The 10094-nt window shown below is 54.0% G+C and overlaps 1 protein-coding gene across 1 annotated transcript in view; it reads left to right on the top strand.

Annotated features, from left to right (window-relative positions):
- The first annotated feature begins 232 nt into the window (after positions 1 to 232).
- ITGA9 (integrin subunit alpha 9) overlaps positions 233 to 10094 on the top strand; it is a 326387-nt gene continuing 316525 nt past the window's right edge. Inside the window, exon 1 of the mRNA XM_032861219.1 lies at positions 233 to 675. Coding sequence (XP_032717110.1) covers positions 491 to 675 — 185 coding nt within the window. The 5' untranslated portion in view covers positions 233 to 490. The remainder of the gene's footprint in view (positions 676 to 10094) is intronic.

Here is a 10094-nt window from a genome sequence, read left to right as displayed (position 1 = left end):
TGGGGGCCCGGGACTTGGTGGGAGGTGCTGCAGTCCCGGCCCCCGGCTCCCCCTACCTCCCCGCCCCCGCCCCAGCCTCCGCATCCGCCGGCGGGTCTATGACTCTTGCGGTCCGCCCCCGCCGTCCGCGGGGTGGGCTGGCGGCCGGCAGAGGGCGCCGGCGCGTCGTCCCAGCGCCAGCCTCCCGGCCGCCCACCCCCCGGGCGCGCCTCTCTGCAGTCCAGCACCGCCCGGCCCGGGACCGCTTGCTCCGAGCGCGCAGACTTCTCCGCCGGACTGAGGACGCCGCCCGCCCCGGGCCGCCCCTACGCTCGCCTTCCGCGCCCGCTCGGCCTACCGCCCCCGGGCCGGCTCCGCTTCCAGCCAGCGTCGGAGCGCAGAGCTCCCGCCCCCGGGAGCCTCCCGGCCGTCGGCGGACCCCGCGGCCCCGGCGCCCGCGCGCTCGGCGCCCTGCTCGCGGGGCACAGCGGAGGGCGGCGGCCGGCTGGGGATGGGCGGCCCGGCGGCGCGGAGGGGCGCCGGGGGGCTCCGCGCGCTGCTCCTGGCGCTGGTGGCCGCGGGGACGCCCGCGGGCGCCTACAACCTCGACCCGCAGCGCCCCGTGCTCTTCCAGGGGCCCGCCGGTTCCTTCTTCGGCTACGCGGTGCTGGAGCACTTCCACGACAACACGCGCTGGTGAGTGCCCCCCGCGACCCCGGCCCGGCCGCCGCCCCCGCCTCGGTCCCCAGCCGGCCGCCGCTGCCTTTTCCGGCCGCCTCCAAGCCGCCGTCCCGAGGGAGAAATTGCGATGTCTCGGCGGCGCGCAGCTCGGCCGCTGACGACAGGCGGGCAGGGCGCGGGACGCCGGTCTCTCGTCCGGCAGACGTCGCGTTGGGCGCCTGGGGTTGGAGGCGGCGGGGCCGGCGCTTCCCCGCGGTCCCAGCCCGGCGTGCGCGGGGAGAACCCCGAGAGCGGTCCTCTCGGCCTCCCAGCCGGAGGAGACTTGGCTCTCTCGCTCGCTCAGAAACTTGGTCCCTCTGACCCCGGGGGCCTCAGCCGAATGCCCCAGGCCCGCAGTGACCGGGCACGCAGACTCCTCAGTGTCCGGGAGCTCTTAGTGACACCCCACCCTCCGTTCCGCGGCGCCGAGGAAGTGCAGTGACCCCGGGACCTGAGGGGGACAGGCTGTGTATGTAGGGGAGGAGTGGGGCTCCCCAGAGGTGAGTTTCAGGCAGCCCGAGGGGGCACACTGCGGTCCAGAAGCCTCCTCCTTCCTTACAATACCTTCTTGAGGAAGTGAGGCGAGAGGGTCCAGGATGCTGGAAGGGAGGATGGTCCAGGACCCTGAGTGACAAGCCTGGTGCGTGACCTCTGGGACAGCCTGGGCCTCATTTCACCTGGGTCCACTGACCTGGAGACAAACACCTGAAGTTTTAACAGAGGGATGTGGTTTTGTAACGTCAAGGAATCCAGTTGCTCCCTGAGCATCCCGAAGTTTGGGAGCTCTCCCCATTAAGTGCCATCAGCTAAGAGGCACAGGCTGTGTCCCCAGCCCCTGAGGAGAAGCTCTGAGATGAGCTTGGTCCCTCTTTGACCCTTTCCCTGGGCAAGTGGAAATCCCACAGCACACAAGGGTCACCTCCTCATCAGAGAGTTAGGCGGTGGACAGTTCCCCTGTTCAAGGTCATGTCCCGGTGGGCGCTGGGTGACAACTAGTCTGGAGTTGGTTTTGTTGTGTGGTCACCAGTGTGGGTGTCCTTAGGGGATGCAGGTTAGGAAGGCGAGGTCCTTAATGTGTGCCATGCATGCCATGCAGCTGTGTGAGACAGTCACTGCTCTGAATGGGACAGAGGCTGACGGAAAGGGTGAGTTTGTAGAACTGAGTTCTCAAGCATTGCTGGAAGGGGGTGCGGTATGGGACAATCTGTGACTGGCCAGCCCATTAGCAATCCTTTGTTGAGGAGAACTGCCTCCAAGAGAACCAGTTTGTAAAGTCCTGTGTAGCCCCTGTCCAGTTCCACATCTCCTTCCCTACCATTTCTCCCAGTTGCCAAGTTTAAGGCCAGACTGTCTTTTTCTGCCTTGCTAAACCCCTTTTTAAAGCAAAGCAGGCTAAACACCTTTTCCATGTCCAGCCTGCTCAGAGTTCACTGTGGGCTTTGGATTTGGTAGACAATGGAGCCGGAATGGTTGGAGAACGCATCTCAGAATCATCCCCGCCCCCCCCCCCGCCCCGGGCTCCTGGACTGTGTGACCTTGGCACAAAGTATGTGGGGCGAGTGGGTCAGGAATAGAAGGGCTTCTCTGGGCGGGGGGCTCTACAGGAAAAGGCAGGCAGTGCAGCTGGGGCACTGTGTGGGATCTGTAGCTGCATGGGCTAGGGCGCCTCTGGGCTCTATGATGTGGCTCAGCTCACGGGAAAAGTACCAGGACCCGATCACCTGGATTTGGACGGGCCACACGTCAAAGCTGTTCTAAGTGGGGAACAACTGGGTGTGGGAGGTGGGAGAGGCAAGAGCGAGTTTGACATAGGAAAAAAGTTGAATCTGCTTTGTTTCAAAAGGGAGATGAGGAAAAGCTGCGTGACTGGAATAGGTTCGGCAATTGTAGGAAACGACAGACTGGCCTTCAGCTTGGCACCCGGGGTATCGAGGGAGGCGGGGTGTGCAACTGGAAGGTAATGCTGGTGTGTGGCCTTGGTGCCAGTGGAGATGTGGGGCAGATATTTCCAGGGCCCAAAGGGACCCATCACAGCCAGGGTGCTGGTTCAGAAGTACCCTCTCCAGTCTTGATATGAGCATTTGAGCATGTTAGTCTTCCCATTCGAGGACTTGTCCCGACAGTTTTCCGGCGGGCTGACCAAACTCGATGGAAATTTTTTTAAAGCAATTTTTTTTCTTTTTTTGCCCCGCAATGTCTTAATTTTCATTATAGTTTTTGCTGTGTCCTTGCTACCTGTGCTCTTGCTGCTTTTTCCAAGTATTTTCCTCCTTATCCTTTTCTCTTCCCTCCCTTCCCCCCAATATTCTTTGTCTTAGACCTTGAATGTTATTCTCAGCTGATACACTGCCCAGACTTGTAAGGTGCGGCTTTTGAAGCAGTAGACGTCCAGCCTCACCTCCTTTCTCTCTTTTCTCTTTCTCAAGATTAGACTTACCACAGGGCTAATGAAACTTCCACCAAAGGCCTCTTACTCACATGGGCCCCTACCAAGACCCTGTGCTGAATTTTATAGTCCTAATTTTGTATTTTCTTAAAGATAGTCACCCTAAATTTACAAGACTTAGGCTCAGTGGAGTCTGGATCTACCCTCTATATCTCTACCCTAATTTTAGCTCAAGGATTGTTTGATTGACTTAGCGACTAATTGTCGGTCTCTTCCTACCAGGCAGTCCCAGGGCCCTGCATCTTTTAGCCCCGCTTGAGGGACACGTAGGTTGTTTCCAATTATTCATGATTATAAACAACAGCAGGGGTAAACATCCTTGTAACTAAAGCCTTGCGGACATCCTTAATTATTTCCTTCGAATAAATTTCTGGGCTTAGAATTGCTGGGTCAGAGAGAAGGGAGGTTTTGAGGTGTTTTGTATGCATTTACAAAGTGCCAGTGAGGTTAACATGTGTACTTTAGAGAAATGCATTAATTCAGGCCCTGAAGTTTTGAGTGATTGGCTAAGGGGCTGATCCAATGCCTGAGAGGAGCTTAGCTGTCTACGTAAGGGGAACTAAAAAGATCACGGATATAGTCAGAATGGGTGTGGAGAGTAAGTGATCGACATGAAAAGGAAAAGTAACACACTGAAACTTTGTAAAGAAAGAAAATGTTAATTAAACCTTGTATCTGGTGTCTTTCTTCTCTGGAAATTACTCTTTAGCTTAATTCAGTATTAGTGGTTTAATAAGTTGGCTTCCTGCTTTTTCCAGGTAAAGGAATTTATTCTAGGCAGGGTAAGGAGCAAGAAGAATGTGCTGATGGGGGCGGGGATAGAGCCCAGGCAGCAGGGTCAGCATGGGCTCTGCAGGTGGCAGAGTGGGTGGGGGGGGGGTCCGTGGCATTAACATGGAACCCAGGTACACATCACAGAGCATGTGTGTGCACCCTGCGGGGAGAGCCAGCATTTCTTCTTGAATCCCATAACCAAGCATATCTGTCAGTGCCTTTTTTCAGCCAAAATTGTCACAGGTCAGAAAGTTCGAGATTTCAGCAAAAGCAGGGGGTGACCTTGCTTTTATAAACCCTGGGGCTTGAACACAGCTCCTGCAGTGCTGCATACTGAGCATTTGGTGCTCAGACCCTATTCCTGGTCCCTCTGTTGTTGCCCTCTAGGCGGTGTGAGTTGTCACTGTGGCCAGGTGGACTGGAATATCCTGGACAGTGTTATAGATGTCATTTGTATCTGTTTGGATGCAAGCATGCACGTGACTTGGTTTCCTCTTTTTCCGACAACACTCAGAGGGTGTCTGCCTGCCAGAGCTGGCTTCCTTGCCTGTACCTCTCCCCGCCACCCCCCGCCCCTGGGTCTTCTTGCACCCTTTGAGCAATGGCAGTAGGTGCCAGGGAACACGGACAAAGCCGATGTCTGTCCCCTTTGCTTACACGCGTACCCGTTCTTCAGCTGCGGGACAGACAACTGTAACACCCTGTGATATAAATAAATGAGGCCGGCTAGCGTCCAGCCCCCAAAGTGGGTTTCTTTCACACCCCTCCCCCCCCTTCCTCTCTGCCCCAGACGCCCTGGAGTCCGAGGTGGTTGGGTGCACTGGCTTCCTCTCTGGCGACGTGCTTCCTGCCCCATCTCCCGGGACACATCCAGACGGCTGTGCTCGGGCGCAGAGCAAGTGCTCGGAAATGGAAGACGCACCGGCTCTCTGCTCTGTTAGGGCTGTCAGAGCATCATTCGGTGAGGGATAGGAGGTCATTCAGAGCCCAGGAGAACATAACATTCTCCGCTTGCATTAAGGCTGAGAATTAAAACGAGCTAGACGGTTCTGCACTGCCAGTGCTGTTGCCATTAGCCAGATGGATTGCTATTTAAATAAAAATTAATTACGACCACATAAAATCACGAATTCAGTTTCTCAGTTATACTAGCCACGTTTTAAGCGCTCAGTCTCCACCTGTGGCTGGTGGCCGTCACACCGGACAGCACGCAGGACACTCATTGCAGAGAGTTCTGGGCAGTGCAGGTTTAGAGCAATGAATTAAGGCTTAAAGGGCTAGACCAAGATCTGATGAGGGTAGAAGGAAAAGGAAAAGCCAACCCTTGGCACGTTTGTGTATCAGAACAAGTGGAGGCGCTTGGAGTGAGCTCAGGATTAATAATGGCTTTTGGTTCACAAGGTACCAGGAATGAGGTCCTGCTGCTCCCTCTGGTCGGGAGGGAATTAATCAATTAATTAATCCATTAGTTAGGATTAATAGTGGACTGCCAGAGAGTCTGACGACTTTGCCTTTTCCCTTGTCAGACAGCGAAGAGCCTTGTCTGCTAAGGTAGAGGGTTCAGGAATGAAGACTCCAGTCACATCCAACACGTGAAGGGATTGTGGGGTCCTAGTCTGGTGTCCCAGGCAAAAACTAAACTGTTGGCTCCGATGGGGGAGAGGCTTGTCCTTGGGCCAGCACAGTTCAGAGGGGCACAGTGGAGAGACCCCCCCCCCCCATGAAGGTAAAACCTGTAGAAGGGGGACCCTGGGATCATGGGCCCTGCTGTCCCCCGCTACCTGTCTTTGTGAGGAGACATCCAGAAATGGCAGCGAGCACTCTCCTAACCTGCAAGGTGGGTGTCTTTGCTGAGTTCTTCAGGCCCGTGCCAGGCCTTCGGGTGGAAGCGTGGCTGCACTTGCCCATCTGGATTTTTGGAAGTGGCATTTTCAGACCTTATTCCTGGTTCTTATCACCCTGCAGAGCCTGCTTTCTCAAGCTGTCAGGAAGGCATGGAGTGTACGTGAGACCTGAGCTCTAAGGAGCCCCAGAGAGTGTCTCTTGGGGTCTCTAGGGTTTTTCCCTGAGGATCTGGAGAAGCTGGCAAGGGTGCTGTTTCCTGAGCTAGTGCTGAAAGCTGGCAGGGGCAGAGGCCACTGTCTTGCCCAGGGGAGATCCTTCTGGGGCAAGAAGACAACTCTTCTCAGCCAGTCACTCACAGCTCTGGGTGTGAGGGTGTGAAGAGCTGGGCCCCAGCCAGCTCCGACTCCCTGTTGACTTGCTGCTGGTCCGGAAATGGTCTTTTTCTGATAACTCTTACTGTGCTTTGTCTAGGGAAACTGTTGTTTTCGTGTGTATTAAAAGCAGTCACCGTGTTCTCAGAAATCCACGGAGGAGGCTGTAACTTTAAGAAATAAAATATTGATAATCCCATTGGATAGTATTTGCTGGGCATCTATCTACAAGAGGTCAAAGGCTTTCACAGGCATCCTAGTCTTTAGCTGAGTCTTTGGGACAAGCTGGTGAGTGGTTTCCAGTTTGCTGATTGGAGAACTGAAGCTTGGAGTTACCTTGTGCACAGCCTGCCCCAGCCTGGGTGATCGATGCACTATGACTGAGGACTTGTATCCGGGGGTGTCCTCTGGGATGCTCAGGTAGAGATAGGAGTACAAGAGAAGTGTTGGGGTGGGGGGGAGGGGCTATGAAAGTTAGGGGGCAGGGAGCAGGACTGGCTAGGGAGAGCCTCAGACTGTGCTGTAGATCTGATTAGGGTGTCCATCAACTAGACAGGGACCCTCCCCCCACCAAAATAGTAATCAGTCGTTGGCTATGCCTGCCTGGGAGGAGTGTGGCCTCAGCTTGATTGCTCTGGCCATCCTGAAGGGACTGTGGCTGGGAACTGTCAGCTGACTGCCCCCTTGCAGCTGAATGGCAGGTGGCACATGGAGCCCATCATTTGTGAGTTGCTGTTAGGAAGGTATGAGATGTGCTTCTCAGCCAGCAGTCGTGGCTGGGATTATCTGTGCCTTTGCTTGTTACTCTGGGTCAGCATGGATTCTGGAACATTAGGATTCTGGCCTCAAGCAGACTCCGGAGCATTCTAGCTGCCAGCTGATACCCAGGGTGCCTCTTCCTGATTTCAGGAATTTCACAGGTAAAGGATGGAGGAGGAAGAGAGTCCCCCCCCCCCCCCCCACCTTACCTTGAACCAGGTGGCTGATGAGCTGCCAACCAGAGGGAGCAGCAAGACCTCATTCCTGGTACCCTGTGAACCACAGACCAGTAAGCCAGGTGGATTGGTGACCAACCAAAGCAGAAGAAAGTATTTTATCATGACCTTCCATTTATTTATGTCTGTATGTGGTATGTATGTATGTGGTATGCATGCATGCCAGAGGGAGTCTTAGAAAGTGAAAGTGAATCCAAGATTGGGAAAAATCTAGAGTCTTTGAAGCCACAGGCTTCCTGGGTCCCCAGTTTCTGCTTTGTGGGAGAGCAGAAAGATCTTCTGTTGTGAGTTTCCGTTCACAGCTGAAGCAACATGGTGGCAGCAGCCAGGCCCGTTGAGTACTTAGCACGTGCTGAGTACTGTTCTGCACGCTTCAGATGCATCAGCTCATTTAATGTTCCTAAGGCTCAGCTGGTTGTCATTCTGGTCCCATTCATAAAGGGGAACACTAACACACGGACGTGTTGCTTGCCTAGTCACATGGCCAAAGTGGCAGAGCTGGGCTGTGTTCCTTTGCTTCTCACAGAGTCAGGAGTCTGAGTTTGAGGCTTCAGGGTATCCAAGCATCTGTCTCATGGGGTTCTGTCCTGCCTGGCTTTGTAGGAAAAGTTTTGGATTTATTACAGTGGCAGCTTCCCTGTGGGGTACTCATGCGTGACCCACTGGCCACCTTTGAGGGGATACTGGGGCTCTGCTTTCCAGAGATGCTTGATCACCGAGGAAACAAGGACTCAGAGATTCCACTAGGGACATTTGTAGAGCCTGCTCTCACACCATGTCTGTGTGAGGGTAAGACAGAGTGTCCTAGGAAAGATGGCATATTCTGGTTCCATGTATCCATCCTAACCTCCCTGGGCTGCTTTTGTTACCATATCTTCATCCCCATTTAAGAAGCTCTATTTAGAGAGGGGATGGGGAAGGTAGCTGTGGCGGCCAGTGTTCAGGACTCCTCCCTGGATTTATAACTTCATCAAAGAAACCCATATAGTCAGACTTTCTGCACCAATGTGTGAGAGAGGATGCTTCATGTCCCCCAAAACCTGAACTTAAAAAACACAAAACCAACTTTGTTGGTTTCCATGTCCACACATTTCTTGGTGTGTTGAAGCCCAGTGGCCCTTCCTACACCGTCCGGACTGCCTGGTGTTCCGAAGCTGCAATGTGTGCAAAGCCTAGAGCACAACTTGCCTTGTGTAGGATGTTCCAAAATGCGGGACCGCACTCCTTTCCCACCCTGGTGGGTCCTAGGGGGTGGATGTTCCAGATCCAGGGAGTGGAGTTCTTCCTGGCTCTGCCTTCATTGTGGCCCCTGATTTCCCAGCAACAACCAAACCTGTGGTTTCTCGGTCTTAAAGGGGGGGCTGCCGAGATGCATGAGTGCATGGTGGTCCCTGCAGGTAGGCTTGTCCTGTCCCCGTGTAGCTGTTTCAGCCTCCAGGACGTTTGTCGGGCCTCCAGGCCCTCCAGCAGTTTGAGTCTGGTTCGGCTCACTGGAAGAGAGGAATAATAGTTTCTCCCTCATCTCATTTTTGCCTTAAATGAGGGGATGTCTGCAAAGCCTGGAACATCACCTCCAGCACATAGGAAGCCCTTGAAAATACCAGTAGTTCTTTTTCTTGGTACTTTGATCTGGCCTTGTGAACTAAGGGTCGTCTTCATCCCAACTTGAGATGCTGCAGGAGTGCTTTCAGTATATTTGCTGATGCCTCTGTTCCTTTGCCAAAATCGGAGTGTCCATACTCAACACAGGCATGAATGAGAGTTCTCTGTGAGATGCACTCGTTCTGTGTGGTCTCTGACATTTTGGTCATGCTCTCCATAAATCTGCATTTACATCCTACCTGCTTCCAGAAAGGCTCTGAGGTGGCTCCTTTAATTGGAGACCTGTGGGATTTTATATCCCAGAGCTTTGCATGCTGCTTTCTGCTCTCAGCAGGTGGGACGCTGCCCCTGTTGTGAGGAGATCTGGCCCTAACCCCGGGCCATATAAATCTGAGAGGTAAGTCTGTAGTTCTAAGGTCGGGGGTGGTGGTGAGAATTTTAGTCCAGAAGGATAAAGGTAAAAGTGTTGACCTGTTCTTCTTGGAGAAGAAAATTATCACAAGAAAGCACCCATGGTTTTAACTCCAATCTCCCGGAGGTCTGTAGCTTGCCTCTCTTGGATTTTATTTTTTGATGCTCTCAGGTGGGGAAGGAGAACATTGGCCCTTTCACCATGCTTCCTTCTCCAGCTGCCGCTTCTCAGTGCATTTGCCAAGACCCGAGGCCCTGGCCAGGGCAGCAGCTCTGAGGATACTTCAGTCCCTGACAGGGCTGCCAGCAGGCTCATGCCTCTTCAAGGAGGGGTACCCTGCCTGTGCTGCTGCTCTTTCCCTGTTGGGCATGGAAGCTACCTGTTTCATTCTCTGACTCAGCACTTGGATTATACCCCTCTCCCTCCCTCCCTCTCCCGCCTTTCTCTTTTTTTTTTTTAAGATTCTATTTATTTATTCGACAGAGAGACATCCCAAGTAGGCAGAGAGTCAGGCAGAGAGAGAGAGGGAGAAGCAGGTTCCCCGCTGAGCAGAGAGCCCGATGCAGGACTCGATCCCAGAACATTGGGATCATGACCTGAGCTGAAGGCACAGGCTTAACCCACTGAGCCACCCGGGCGCCCCTCCCTCCCTTTCTTTACTCCAACCTAAAGTTCCCAGAATAAAAATACTATTGCTAGCCCTTGGGAGTACTTTCTATCCCAGAGGAGCCATGTTCATGGTCACTCTGAGGCAGTGGGGCTACTCTGAGGTGCAGAAGCCAAATCCAAGGTTACTCAGCAAGTAGATTGCAGAGGGGTGATTTGGACCCAGGTGGACTTAATGCTTGTCTGGCTATTCTCAGGGTCAGCCTTGCTGCTGCCCCCTCCCCCATCAAGCCCCTCTCCAGGGTATCCATTTCCTAAGGAAGAAGGAATAGTGCCCCCATGCT

Source organism: Lontra canadensis, unplaced genomic scaffold (genome assembly GCF_010015895.1).
Source record: "Lontra canadensis isolate GAN:19392208 unplaced genomic scaffold, GSC_riverotter_1.0 scaffold20, whole genome shotgun sequence".
NCBI classification, from domain to species: Eukaryota; Metazoa; Chordata; class Mammalia; order Carnivora; family Mustelidae; genus Lontra; species Lontra canadensis.
Note: the sequence above shows the minus strand (reverse complement) of the source record. Positions and strands in the feature narration are given on the sequence as shown.